Source organism: Ammospiza caudacuta, chromosome 2, assembly GCF_027887145.1.
Source record: "Ammospiza caudacuta isolate bAmmCau1 chromosome 2, bAmmCau1.pri, whole genome shotgun sequence".
Classification (NCBI taxonomy): domain Eukaryota; kingdom Metazoa; phylum Chordata; class Aves; order Passeriformes; family Passerellidae; genus Ammospiza; species Ammospiza caudacuta.
In genome coordinates, this window is record NC_080594.1 from 31,274,449 (window position 1) to 31,289,796 (window position 15,348).

At 43.2% G+C, this 15,348-nt stretch overlaps 1 protein-coding gene across 1 annotated transcript in view; it reads right to left on the reverse strand.

The window, feature by feature from the left end:
* Positions 1 to 3,453: 3,453 nt before the first annotated feature.
* TBX15 (T-box transcription factor 15) overlaps positions 3,454 to 15,348 on the reverse strand; it is an 89,530-nt gene continuing 77,635 nt past the window's right edge. Inside the window, exon 8 of the mRNA XM_058824957.1 lies at positions 3,454 to 5,748. Coding sequence (XP_058680940.1) covers positions 4,964 to 5,748 — 785 coding nt within the window. The 3' untranslated portion in view covers positions 3,454 to 4,963. The remainder of the gene's footprint in view (positions 5,749 to 15,348) is intronic.

Genomic DNA, 15,348 nt, shown 5'->3' on the forward strand with positions numbered 1-15,348 from the left:
TTACTGTAGTGTCTTGTAAGGCCCCCAAAAATAGAAAACACTTCCCAAAGCATTAACTTTGCCAATTCAATTCAGCAAGCTCTAAGCCCATTCAATTTTAAGTTACTCAAAATTCCCCTAAGAGGGAATTAGAAGAGGAAAGAAAGACAAAAAAGACATAGAAAAGGACAAATATGGCCACCACTCCAGGTCCTGCAGTGTTCAGCTGATAGAAGTTACAAGAGGATGTAGGGTCAAGATACGTCCTTGCTGCATGCCCTAAGTTAAATATCCTTTGGCTTTCCTGGGCCCTTCCTTCATGTGGAACTTCTGGTCATTTGTAGAGCTGGACTAGGGACTCCAGAGATTAATGCATTGCCTCTGGTGTGCCAGGGATTAACAGCCACTGCCAGGCTGGAATTCAGGCTCTAGGAATAGGGTGGGCAGGGCAGGGCATCCCCTCTCCAGGGCAAGACCCAACCTGTCCTTACCCCTCACACACACACACAGAATGCAATGCTTCCAGCCTGTCACATTCTTCAGAGAATGTCACAGCCTGTACAACTTAATTTACATTTATGCTTGTGCCCTGAACATTTTGCTTTTGCACATAGTGCTTACATTTCCTCCAGGAACACTGTGTTACTCTGATTTGCAGTGTCCTGGCATTGCTGAGCTGCACTGACTGTGGTAATACTTATGTCCTCTGCCTGTCAGTGTGCTAAGGAATGAAGCTAAATAAATTCTGTAGAGCTTGCAAACCCACCCTGATTATTTTTGTGCCATTCTTTTCATTTCTGTTACAAGTTGTCAGGTTTGCACTTGGAACAGGCTGTGTTATAAGATAAGGGCTGTCCTATCATTTCCATTACTCCTTCTGTGATTTGGATTCAGTTTTTACAAAGGGGTGCTTCTTCAGAGAGGTAGAGAGGTACATGGTATTTGACCTTTTAAATTTGCAGCATCAAACTGGGAGATACAGAGCCTTCTTTTCTCCTGGACTGGAAACCAGAGGCCTGCATGGGCTAAGGCCCAATGGGCCAGCCCAGGAGAGGTGGAGTTGAAACCCCCTGGCTTCTGCAGCTCTGGGTGGATCCTCTGGTGTTTAATAACATCCATATGCCAGAGGAAACTTGTGGTTGGGGACTTGCATGCAGGACACCTGTTCCTTGTGTGGCTTCTCTGAATGAGATGTTACATGGTGGCCTTCCCTGGACTGGGAAAATTAATAAGGTCCCTGCCCTCCTGCACTGTCTGTTCTAAAGAAACATGTGAGAGCTTCCATCCCAAAGCTTCTTAAAGCTGGCCAAAGCATTCAAATGTTCATGGTGAAGTAGGGAAGGAAGGAAGGGGACAGGAACCACAGCACTGCTGCCTCTGCCACCCACACACACATGCTGTCCAAATGAGCCATCAAAGGGCTCCTGGATCAGAGAGGACCATGCCAGGAGGGCTCCCAAGCCCTGTGGTCAGGGCAGTCACCCAAGGAAGGGGAGCCTGCTGGGGGTGGCTGCTGGGTGTTCCGCAACCCGGGCTGCCCACCAGGCCAGCTGGACCTGGGTGATCTCACACTGATCCCAGGGCACCTCTCCCATTCTCCCATGCTATCACCTCCCTCTGGGAAGCCCCAGCAAGAAGTGGGAAATGGCTCAGGGCCTTGTGGCCATACCTGGGTGACAGGGAGGGAAGACCCACACCTGGATCCACCTCAAATACAATGCTCACGTCGTCTTTCTGGGGTGGTGTCAAGGCCTTAAGCAGGTTATCTGCTCAGGGGAGTGTTACCCTTGTGCACCTAAACAAGCACTAAATAAATAATTTTAACAAATTTGTCCCATTATTTCTGATACTGCCCTACAAACACTGCTCTGGTTTCACTTTGCACAGTGACTGCCAAGGAAAAAGTGTAATATTTTTTACCCATTTCACTATTACCTTGTTTTTAATCCTTATAAACTGTCAATGCAACTTCCACACCAAGTACTATTTGAGTACCTACAATTTTACATCTTGGAACAGGGAAGCCTCTCATTTTTTTTTCCTATTTTTTTCAGTTTTGATGCTGACTATTCTGACCCTGCAGCAACAAAACACTAAGGAATAACTACTATCTAGATATCTAAGATCTCTCATTTTATTTATGTGCCTCATAAGAGTTAAATAAATATGTCTAGAAATAAGGTCCATGAATGCTCACCCTGGGGTCAATATGCTTCATATCAAAAGGAATTTCAATTTGTACTAATGCAGTAAGATTTTCTGAAGAATATGGTTGGATCAGGGGAAAAAGTACTCAGTAACATGAAGGATCACACTGCTGAAGAGTCTGGGTGACCATTCCAAAGCTCTTACCCATGGATTCCTATGAAAATGTGTGGAAATTTAGATACCAGTTCTTCACACTAATATTCAAGTTGTGACCTGCATATGTATTTTGCTTTTTGAGCTATTGTTTCCAGTGATCATTTTTATTCTGTTTTTATTTTGTTGGGTTTTTTTTTGCTTAATCCAAATTAGACACATGTATTTTGATGCAGACAATGATTTTGATTTTGTTAAGTCTCTTCTTCTAGCTGAAATACAGACTGACTCACAAAGACTTAAATTGATTAAATAAGAAAGAGCAATCTAATGCAAAGAGCCAGCAGAAGAAAATACTGGTTCATGCAACATACTATTAACCTGTGGAAATTGCTGCCATAAAAAGAAATTTAACCCAAAAGCAAACATCAAAGCACAGGTTGAAGAGCATTTCTAAAAGATTCTGAAAGGATTTTAGAAAGGCTCTAAAACTCCCTGGTCAAGATTAAACCAATAATTCATTATTAGGGGTAAACAAAAGCCAACAAGGTGAAGGACAGATTGTCCCCACCCATAATGCCCCCTACCCTTTTCAGCAGCATCCAAGGCCAGACACAGTAAAAGTCAGAATACAGTCAGACAGACTAGCACAGAGCTGGGAATGGCATTGGTATATTTATCTTCCCTTGTAAAAACAAAAATAAAGAAATGCTTGCAGAATTGATCTTTAAAGGTCTTTCTACCTTTCTGGTGCTTTTTCAGTTCAGAGGAGAAGAAGTTTATTGACACAAGGAAAGCTGTAAACTCTGCAGCCATAATTTACAGCCAGGTTTAAAGGGGCTTCAGCCTCCCACAGCTTTCAGCATTAATGTCTCTATCTCATATTAGAATTGTAGTGCAAATAAAAAACTGACACATACCCCCAAATTGCATTTTTAAATTATTTTTATATTATAAATAAATTATATTGCTATTTTTAAGTGTCATTGACTATACTAACTATAAAAAATTGTTCTGAAGAGCTTCTTCAATAATCAAGGTAACAACTCAAGCTGTTTTTAAGAGATACTTCCTGTGAAGAAGACAACTTACAAACTCCAAGGACTCAATTTTTAAAATTTCTTGAGAAGACAGAATTTTTATTTTTATCGCAATATTGCCTGGACTTCACAATCTGGCACCATATCTTCACCCCTTCTGTTGTGCAAACACATGTGGGAGTATTTTTAAAATGTCTGTCTCAAGAAAACCACTGAGGAAGCCTCACAGACAGAGAAGAACACAGAAGGAACAATTGCAAAGATTTATTTAGCGCTTTCTGTGCTTGGCACTTAGAAACAGAGTTCCGTGCATAGGGCAAATCTTTATACAGCTTTTTCTTCATACATATTTTACATACCATTTTTATTGCCCTCTTTTATATTCATAATATTGAATACCCCACTAGGCATATAAATACATTTATCTACAACACCTCACAACAACTCTCAATAATATCTGTATTCTGTTACTTGGTATTTGCATTTTCACACAACTTAAATGCATAGCTTGCACCAAGCTACAATTGTTTTCTTATTTTTAAAGGATTTGAAGAGAAAAAAAGGGAAAAAAAAGAACAAGGAAAAAACCAGAAAATAAAGATGTTAAAAGGCAATGATCTATTTGGTTAAACAGAGACCATGTGGCAGGTGGAAGGTTGGCAAATACTCAACCTCACTGTTTCTGAAATGCTAATGGTTTTCTACGGCAACTCTCGCATGCAAGGTCAGCTGCACTCCTGCAGAGCTCTCTTTTCTCATCACTCTTCCCCATGAGCTCAGTCTGGACAGTTTCTTCCCAGTGGGATGAGTGCTGTGGGAGACACCCATTCCCCACAAAGGCTGTCATCCGTTCCGTTTCGCTGCGTTACTTCCAGTCAAGCCAACAGGAGCTGAGCCCCCTCCCCCCATTCACCTTCCCAAAGTTCCATCCCCGCTTCTGTCTGAGGCTCACTTGAGAGCTAAAGCTTTTCTCTCCTCTCTCTCCCACCTCCATCTGCAGGCTGGGTGCTGGTGAGCTCGACCTCCATAAAGAAACAGCCGGCTGGGCAGAGCCATGGTGAGAATGAGAAGCCTCTTCAGAAGAAGCTGCAGCTCCTCAGTGCCATTCCTGTGCTACAGTGGAAGGAAGACCCACAGGCCTTGTTGGTTTCAGTTATGGCCTGAGCCACTCTGGCAATGAGAAATTGTCTGGGAAAAGGGAGGTCTTTTGACCTTTGGGCAGTGCAGCTTCAGAGGATGAAGCCCTGGGAGACTGCCCTTCTTCAGTACTTGGAGGAGACAGCACAGGGAATGGATCCCTCCACGCTGAAAGCTCACACTGCCTACAGTTAATGCATAAAACAGTAAATTCAGCTGCTTCTCTCCAGCTCCTTGTTAAAGTCATGCCCTCTTCTCTGCAATGTCCAGGAAAAGCAGATGCTCCGTGCCAGTCTGGAGGCCCTGGGCTACAAGAAGCGGCGATGGCTGTCAGTCAAGGCTCTCCAGAAGGTTTTGGGGCACACACCTAGATGGCTTATGTTCTTGTTTATCGTTACAACGCTAGTTCCACTATAAGTTTGAAGGCAAAAGAGTACTGGGATGGGTTCACCCCTGGGAAGGATGAAGGTCCGGCTGCCTTTGATGCCGAGGAGAGGCAAGGCTTGTTAGACCATGTGCACAGACATCTGTGAGGAGGAGCCCTGCACCGCTCCGTACTGCCTGTTGTCACAGGCCGCCCCTGTCTGCTGGTTGCTGGAGGGAGGGCTGATCATGTGCATCCCGTGATCCATCCCCGTGGAAAGGTATTGCCTCTCTCCAAAGGCCCCACTGGAGGGGGAAGAGCAGAGTAAAGTGCTTTGGGAGGTGGTGAGTTTCTCTGGGCTTGCCGCCAGCCTGGGGGAAGCAGGGAAATTGTATCCATAGAGGTTGTAGGGATTGTGCAGGGAGAAGGCATTGTAGGAGCTCTGCTGCATGTGGCCGCCACCAAACATGTGTGAGGAGGAGGAGGTGGAGGCAGGGTTGCCTGCTTGCATGACATACTGAAACTGGGAGCTGGGGAAAGATCCCAGCTGGCCGCTGTACGCCTCCATCTTGCTGTTGCTGGGCAGGGAGGAAGGAGCCGGCATTCCTGAGATCAAGGAGGGAGTCCTCTGAGGCATGAAGGTTTCGGAGGGCTGCGAGGCAGAAGCGCTGCTGCTCTGCAGCCGGTTGTAGCCCCCGTCGCTCAGCCCTGGGTAGCTCTGCAGCGCTGCCATGTTGCTTCTGGCGCAGGGAGGATAATCAGACAGGTTGAGGTTGCAAAGCTGACTCTCCCGGCAGCCAACATTGAAAGTGTTGGGGGCCAGATGGAAGGCTGGAGGAGAGCAGGATGGAGAGAGAAGGTGAGAAGAAGCGGATGGTGATGGGGTCCCCGTGCTGGAGGTGGTCGGGGACGTTCCTGTGCTGCCTCCTGCAAAACAAAACACATGGGAGGATGTTCAGCACCCAGAACCACATCTGCAAATTGAGACAGCCTCATTGGAAAGCTTAGTTCAATAAAGAAGCAAGGGTGGTAAAATGGCCGCTGGAAAACTCAGCCTTTCTTGGCAAGGGCCCTTGCTTTATTAATAGCATCCCTCAGTCTTTCTTTCTGCTTTTTTGTTACAACTTTGTATTTCAACAGACATTTTATTCCCTTTTAAAATGGGAGAGGGAAGCAAGCCTGCCACAGAGTAACCCAAAGCGCTGGGAAAGCTGCGAGGAATGATGGTTCCATCAGTCAAGAGATCTGCCATTTCCAGGCATATTTATCTAGTTATCTTTCGGGAGAAAAAAAAAAAAAAATTAAAAAAGGTAATTTGGTAATTTCTCCTCTCTCCTGGTCTGCAGGAAGATCCCCAGTCAGTGAACTGTATGGTCCCACTGCAAACACGCTTTATCATCTTTTCAGGGGCTTGCGGTGGGAAGTGGCTGAGAGCGTGTTGGACTTTGCACTATTCAGCATTTTTGTCAGCTGGCTCACGGTGCAGCGGCACTGATTTAAGCCAGAAGTAACACTAAAATGAAGGGACACAGTTTCAAGCTATATCCTGCTCCACAGAGTGCAGAAAGGGGACGTGTCAGGATTTTCAATCATGTGCGTAAAATTTAAAAGGGATTCCATATGTTGTACCACTGATGTTAACAAAATATTGATATATATGCATGTCAGTAGTATCAGCGCGTTATACAATATTTATGCTACGAATGATGGAATTGACCACTCTGCACAGCAGGGATGCTCACATGTTCTGACCTGGGAAAATAATACTGTGTAATACTACCAAAAATGGTAGCAAACTGAAAGTAAGTGTTATGAAAAAGATGATGGCATAATTTTGAGCTTAAGAAGTGATTATTTATAGGCAACATTCTGAATTGGAGGAAGCTTCCTTGAAAAACCAGGAAAATCAGTTCTGTGCTTAAAAGAATTGAGTTTTCTGATGTGAAAACTCTTCTTTTCATTTGATTATTCTCTTTGTACAAGATTCCCTTTCTGCATTAGGGCAACTAACACTGGAGACTCTTGTAAAATGACCAAAGAAGTACTGGTGAAAAAATTTGACCAGGGAATAAACAGACCCAGAGGTACTGGGAAGCAGCATTTCCAACAAGGTAGAAGATTACAGATGAGAGGCAAAGGCAATTGAAAAGATAGTGTTTGAATGGGCAGGTGAAATTTCACCAAGGCAGAGATTGCACACTGAGGATCAAAAATAAGGGACAACTTTTTGTTGTATCATCTTACATGGAAAAAATCCAGCAGGATTTTGAAACCAATCTAGGTCTGCTGCTGAAGAAAAAAAAAAAGGAAGAATTTAATGCAGTGTTGCTTGATGAAAAGAGAATAGGTGATGCTAGGTGTTAAGAGATGCACTAGAAAGATGTGTTCTGTGTCAGTATATGATGGTGAAAATTAAAGTGAGATTATATCTGACTCTTTCTGACACATCTAGGGTGAAATAGAATGGGGAGTGAAAACCTTGAGACAGTAATAATATTTGTGATTTTTTTTTTAATTTTAATTTTTTTTAACCCAGATTCAGAAAAAATAAGAAAAACAGCATTGGGTAAGCACAGCCTGGAGTGATGGCTGTTGATCCAGGCAGCTCTAACAGAAAGGCAAATTTCTGTGTTGCCAAGTCAGAGCAGTCTTCCCATTACCAGCCATGGGGAGGAATGCTTACGAGTTATTGCTGAGCCACTGACTCCTTTTGTCATTCATTCCAAAGAATAAAAGAGAAGCATTGCATCAAGTCTCCATTAAAGTAAATGACAGAAACTGAATTTTCAAATGCCACCATGGACTCTGCTTTCACTTCTTGACAATACAGAAATGTTCAAACTTGCTTACGCATTTTAGTTCCAGAGTTCAAAGGCTTGTTGTGTAAGTTTCTTATTTAGAATTTATTTTAAAGGCTACACTTTCCTGGTTCATTTAATGTCTCTGTCAGACAACCTTGGGCTATTTTGGCTGTGGTAAGTAAAGATGGCACCTCCTTCAGCCTTTGTCTCTGTCTCTCTTTCACAAGTTGTCAATACTGCAGTAGGATCAGCAGAAGGGAAGGTTGGCTTTTACACAAATAGTTCCACTCCAGTCTGTTTTAGCTGAAATTGCTGAAAAAGGCGAGATTGAACACAACTACAGACGACTCAGACTACTGAGTTTTTTGTTAGCCCTGCAGTAAATAGCACAACCTCTAACAGGGAGAACAGGCAGACAGCTGAATGCATGTACCATCTTCTAGTTACCCAAGACCAAAGTATAGAGATCAAACAATCACAAAACAAATACAGCACAAAGTGAGATATATTTAGCCCACAGTAATCCTGCTTTTGACTCTTTACACCATTTATTTCATGAACAAACTGCAGAAAGTGACTCCCTTGCTGATAGTGTCTGGAGAATAAGTGAAAATTCATATTTATACATGTATGAGTATTTAATAATGTTTGAAATAAAATATATAGAATAAATTATTAAATACAATGTCTTAATTTCAGTCTTCCTTTGCCCCAGAGCTAAACATTATCAACTCAGTAGGAGAAAAGTGCACACACCAGTTACCAGGGAGAGATGTCATTATTTACCACTGTAAACAGCCAGCTGTGAGTTCCCTTACTAAACTGAACAACCAATGTTACAAAGCACAGGTTCAGACTGTGAATTCCTACCTATTCCTGAATTTTCCAAATATGTTTGCTTACAAGAATTTCCTAACAAGCAAGTTCTTAACTTTGCCAACCTTGTTTTGAAACTTTAAAGCTTTATGTTTTCTTCATTTTTTCTATTAATTCTAGCTAATAGAATTAATAGAAGCCTTGAGTTTTTAACATGTTCACAGATATGGATATATCACTCTCTCACTTTCTCTAGAGGATATATTACAGCCTGTGACTTACATGGCTGTCAAAGATAGTCAGAAGACAATCTAGAAAGAATATAGAGATGAGTCCTTCATCCTGCTTGTTGGAATAAGGATCCTTAAAATGTGACATGAGGGTACAGAGAGATCTGCTTGTCTAATTTGCATTTAAATTGGGTGTCATTAGACTTTATTCATCTGCTGAGAAGCTACAATCCAGTTGTACCCACAACTGAGGCTTTGGCTACACAGAGTAAGTTTTGCTTCTTAGCAGTTTCAAGGGTTTCTTAATAGTTCCAAAACTGAGAATTGCACATTTTAGTCACCTCCACATTGCACATTTGGACATCACCTGCAAAGAAGGATTGAGTGATTCTACTTGGAATAATCCCTATTTGCAGGCAAACAGGAAAACCCTGAAGTAACAACACAACGGTTAGGAAACAGAGTAAAAAAGATTTTTCTTTTTCTCTGTAACTTCAAAATGATGAGGAGGTAAGAGATCCATCAATGTGAGCAAGTACCAAACCTGACAAGTCTCTTTCAGGAATGCTTTGCTGCCAATGCCAACCACAAGCACAGGACATGCCACACTTCGGCTGCAACAGAGCATAATGCAGAAGCAAGAAGTTCCTGATCATTTGCAGAGTAATCTTTACACCTTTAAGTGGAACAGGAAATAATACAAAGAAAGGCCTGTCTCAGCTCATTCTCTTGGGACCAGCTCCACTCTGCTCTGAGGGACATTTCTTAGCCACCTTTGCTGGCAGCACCAAGTGTGGGCCATACACAACCTGGACTTTTGTGAAGTTATAACTTGGTCTGTAGTTGTTACAAAGTCAGCCAAATACCCCTAGAGATGGCAGCAAGCCCAGTAAATATATCCACACCATACCACAGTCTTGGAAAAACAGATGTGTGTGTCATTTCAATGGAAGGCATGGATAGAAACCAATCTAGTTAAACTGATACACAAAACTATGTTAGGTCTGGTTTAAGTCAACTGAAACCACATTTAAGCAAGTATAAAATGAATCCCTCGATAGTTGCCCTCTGTTCCTTTTCTCTACCCACCATTTCCCCTGGAAATAGTTGCCAACACCAAAAGTATTTACTAGCAATGTCACAGTATCTCTCACCTCCACACTTACCATGACTCCAGAGTGATTAATTACTATTTTGAGCAGCCCCTAGAAGATGATTTTTTGGCTCTGCAGGCACATGGTTCCACATATGTGCCGTTACTGAGCCACATTTGTATAACATAGAAGGCTCAGAATTTCAAAGGCCCCTCCTTTGTATGTGAACCCTGCCCCACACAGCAGGGGAAAGTTTCTGTCCTCACAGTGTCCTGCTATTCTGCCCAGGGTTTAGCCAAGCAATGCTGTCATCTCTGGGCATACAAGTGATAACTAAATTGACCTTATCAAAAGGACAGAAGCATTTTCAATGAGGGGAACTGGAGAATGATCAAGTGCAAGAGAAGTCAAAATTTGCGAACTGGGACCAAAAAGTAGGGAAAAAGAAGAATGAAATCATGGTGGAAGACAGGAAGACCATGTGGAAAGGATGGGATGTAAAGGCAAACTTTCCTCTTCTTGTCACTCTTATGACACCAAATATAAATGCTGTCTGCACCAGTATCAGGTACATGTCCACAAGGCTTAGGGAAGAAATTACAGCTTTTCCTTTGGGTATCAACAAGAGGTGCCATTAAAATGTCATCTCAAATAGCTTAGGACTGGCATTTCCTTCCTGTCACATGTGTTCATCTAGGCCACAGTAATGGTGCTGTCTTCCTGTATGTCCCAAATAAACCCTTGCTTTTGCTTTTACCTAAACTGAGCTTGTGTTAAGGACAATTTCAGGGCAAACTGCAGCCCAAGCATACACAGTCCATAAGGTATGATGTGCCTTAAAATGAGGGGTTGGAATATTCTGGAAACATTCAGCGTGCCAGGGCATCTGAAATGCTACAGGGACCTCTCCCACAGAAGGCAGGTCACGTAGAGAACTTCTAATGCTGCAGTGTAGATAGAAAATGCATCTGCCAGCAGCCAGCATTTGCCAAAGGAGCTTTCTGGCAACAGCAAGATAGTGGGGAGAGCATCAGTGCCAAGGGAGTCTGAGGCAATTGTGCATGGAAAAATTTCTGGGATCTCTCTTACAAATGACACCATATTATTCACTCGACCCTCAACTTATCCCAACCTCCTTTATCTGAAAGGTACACATAAATCAAACTTTGGCCTCCACTGCAGCATATTTTCCTTGCTAATGTTTCCAGGCATTGGATGCTACCATCACCTGCAGTGCCTCCATACAAACCTCTTGGTCCCTGAAGTCCTTGCTCAGTGCAGAGCTGCCATCAGCACAACATACCTGGACAGGAATGCCATACTCTGTGCAATGGCAGAGTCTCACCAGACAGACAAGGGCTTTAGAGAAGTTTGGGCAACTTGGTCACAGCCTGCAGCTCTCAGCATGGCTGGTCTCACACAGGGGTGACCTGGTATTCACTGTCACATTGCAAACAGATGTGACTGCATGTCCTCAGAGTTTGTGCTTTACTTTCTGACAAGGATGGGAGCAGCAAGGTGGTTTACATTAAGATTTTATGTTTTGACGGGTCAGGCAGCACAAAGTTATTCTTTGACTGCAAGAGCTTAGCCCCCTCCTGCCTACAAACTGGTTTAACTTGTGGCCAAACATGAACCACAGGGTCAGCATGGTCAGCCCACGGCCTGCAGGCTGTGCTGAGCCCACAGGACAGTGTCCAGCCCACAGCCTCAGCCAGCCATCTCCTTCCACCTCCATATGTGAACAGGACCTGATGCTTGGATTGATAGGTGCACAATCTCACCTGGAGGAGCCACAGACCCTCTTCTGACACTTGCCCAAGATGTTGGCATCTTCATCATGTGATAGGCATGTGTCCAAGCACCTGAGGGTGCAGAAAAAGGGGACTGTGGCCACTAGTCATTCACCTGGCTCACAGCTCTCCTCCTGGCACTTAACTTGGGCAAATAAGCCCTCCTGAGAGGTAGTTTATGTTCACTTGGGCACAGAGCCATGCTAATGCAACTCTCCAGCTTTCCAAATGGAGCTGGCCAGGTGCTGGCATGTGTCTGGCCAGCAAGGAGCACAGAGGAGCCTGCCCATGCAGATGTACTCCAAGTCGTTTCTAAAAGGTCTGGTTTTTGTGAGGACTCTACAGTCTTGGATACATATATACAGGGTTTTTCTAAAGAACAGGAAAGAGCAGCTCTTACCAGTGTTTTGCAGTGTCCTATCCTCAGACACAACAGTAAATAAATGTAATGGCATGTATGCAGGAAAACAAATTTGCACAAAAAGGTAAATCCTACTATCATTCTGTGCACTTCCACACACAGGCACACTAAGTTTGGCATATGAAATTTACTCTCCACCCTCCAAGCCATTTCACCTTTAGTAGCAGAATAAAAATTTTTTTTTTTTTCATTGCCCAAGGATGGGAATCTGAGGGAGTAATGAGGTCAGGAGGGAGGGTTTGTGCAGATTGCCAGGCAGTCTGACAGATAGATTATGAGGCCAGAGTGTGCCACTGTAACTATCTGATCTCATGTCCTTTTGGAGCCGGGCGTAGCACAAACCTGGATCCATTTCTGCTTCAAGCAGCACATGCCTCAGTCCTGCTTGATGCCTTCAGACATCTAAATGCCACAATATCAGGTGTCACTCCTGCTCTTACCTATCATGGCAACTTTTTCCTTGCAAGTATAACTGGCAGCCCAAGGTCTCTGCTCCCAATCCTAGCTCTCCAAAATTCAAACCTAAAACCTCCAGAAGGACTGAAAGATTCTTCATCACCATTATTACCCTTCTGAGTTCCCTCTTCACCACCTTAGAAAACTAAATGGCTTTGATGCCTGTTCCTTGTCTTCTCACCAAGAAAGGGCAGAGCCACCTGGTCTGTGACATGCTGGACTCTCTCTTCACTCCTTCTCAATTTTTAGGAATGAAAACTTCCCACTTTCATGGGAATGGGAGCCATTTCTGTCTTCACAGAGTGTAGCTGCCTTTTTTCTCTCTAGAGCCCTTGGCCAATTATCAAATTATGAATCCGCTGGTAAAATCTTTAAAAGGCCCAAATGAGACTCAATTCCTATTGCATGCCAAGTTGCTGGGTTGTAGAGGAAACATAAAGAGTGCTTTGTAGTTCTTTGGGATACAGCTCACAGATCACATAAAAAAAAAAGAAGATAATTACAGCAATAGATTTAAGGGGGAAAGTATGTACTGTATGGCACAAAAGTGAGGAATGAGAGGAAATTTTGGTTAAGGTTAGCAAATTATAGAGAAGGACTTTTTAAATAAGTTTGCCTCAAGTTACAAGAATCATTGGAATTAACGGTAGATCTAGAACAATTCAGAATAATACTTTACTTCCCCTTACATCTTAGAAATTTCTTCTAGGCAGTCTGAGCAGTCAGAAAGTTTTATTTCTAATTTGCCTCAGTCATCCTCCAAGAAGAAATATTTTCAAGATCTAATGGTAAAAACCAACCTTCTTTTCTAATGTGGACAAAGAGTATGATTCAGGGGATGTGATTTTCATTCCCTTCCATATCCAGAGCACCAAGACAGGTGAGGATAAATATTGAAGTACTGTGTCGAGTTCAAGGAACATGTAATTTTTTATTAATAAGAAAATTATGTGCTACTCTTAGGAAACCATTCAAATCTTCAAAGTATCATTGCCCACCTCTAGTCATTCATGTAAAATCTGATCACCATTCACCAGATAACAGAGAGCTAGGCTTCAGCCACTGGAACTCAGGGCAAACAATTTTCTGGAGTAACAGAGCACTTCAGGCTCCTTTCAGGTCATCGGGAAGTGGCACAGGCTTTGACTTCCAGCTTCCTGTGTCACATCTGGGATGGCATTTTTTGGTGCTTCCAGTGAAGCACCAAAAATGTCCCTTCTCGAAAGGAAAACTGTCTGCAGCTGAACCTAGAAGAAACTGGAACAGTGTTTTCCCTGGTGCTTTGTTTGAATGAGGCAATCTACGAGCCATTGGAAGTATGTAGCAGAAACCAGCGCTTGATCCCAATAACTCTGGCAACAAATGCTCTGTTTCCAATCTCCTCTTCAAGGTCAAAAGAATCAAGCAGATAATTGAGTCCACACCCAGGTATCTGACCTCTGCCAATAGCCTAGACTGTTTACAATTGATTTTGAAAGGGAAGCAGAATCCAGATTATCCTGGTGGCATTGCTGACAGAACTGAAGGCTGCCTTTGGGAAGCAAGGGGCCGGCCCATCAGATGAATTTGTAGGTGGTTCAACCTCCCTTGGCATAAGAGCTCCACTCTTTTGGGAGACGCTATTTTTGGGATCTAGGGTCTCAGATAAAGCCAAAAGGATCTTAACAGTTAAACACTTCTTTCTTTCTCCAGGCCCCTGTGATGCCTTCAGATGAAGTTCTGGAGGGCTCAGTCTTGACACCAGTACACATTTGTGTATTCAGGATTTTGTTTTCATATGAGTGCAATCAGGGCAGCTCTCTTAGCACCACCCCTATGGGGGAAGAGTATTATACTGAATAAGTTACAGGCAGTACAGACAAACTTTGGCAAGAGAGAGGTGATGCCTGTCCAGAAAGGGCAATGTTTACAGACAGAGAAGCTGGAAAAGCAGCAACAACTCAGCTCGGGGTATCTGTCTCACATCTGCTGATAGCCCGTGCAGACTTAGGGTCTGTCTGGAAACATCGTTACTACAAGAAAACATTGCTCCTTTCCAGCACTAAATGAGACCTTTGAATCTCTTCCACACCGAGGAGAGGGAGCCTTTTGTGCCTATCCTTGTTGACACAAGACTGCAGGGTTAAGATATTCCCCTCTCAGAAGGGGACAGTGGGACCTGTACTCGATCAGTTTGTACATGCATGCTGCTTTAGAGATAGCACCAGCTGTCTCACCGGCAAGGAACACGGCCCTTTTTCCCTACAACGCCCTTGTAGATGATTGCCAACGCTGATCTCAAGAGCCATTAATGCCAATTTTGCAGACCCTGTAGGAGGTGTGCTCTCTACTCTCTACCTCCAGTCCAAGATCAATGCAGATGCTCAAGCTGATGCAGAAGGGGTTTAATCTACTGCATCTACCCTTTGTTGGATCCCTGGCAAAAGCACTTATTCAAGAAAAGAGCCCATTTGGAAGGAAAGCTGCCCTGAGAGCTGCCCAGTCATGTTTAAGATGTTTGACTCTTTTGTATTTGTTATTCATGCATCAAAACAATAATTAAATGACAAAGTGAATTTTTGTGTGCTGCAAGCCTAGTGATAGATCACATCATGTGACTGTCACATTGGTCCTGAAGTTCTGCTTAGGAGGTACTTCTTCCTACCAGCTGCCAGGGTACCTTTGATTTAATTCTTGATAAGTCATTGGCTTTTGTAGGAAGGACTAGATACTCATCACTCTTCTAATATTGCCTTTTTAGTCTCTATGTCCTCACAAAACTTAGAGTCACTGATAGTGATCTGCTCATCACAATATCCTGTGGGAAACTGGATAGCACAAGTGAGCCAGCAACATCTCTTTTTACTCTTAGTGACATAATGCAGAGTTACTGGAACTCTGATTTTCTTTTTTCTCTCCCTCTTTTTTTTTTTTTTT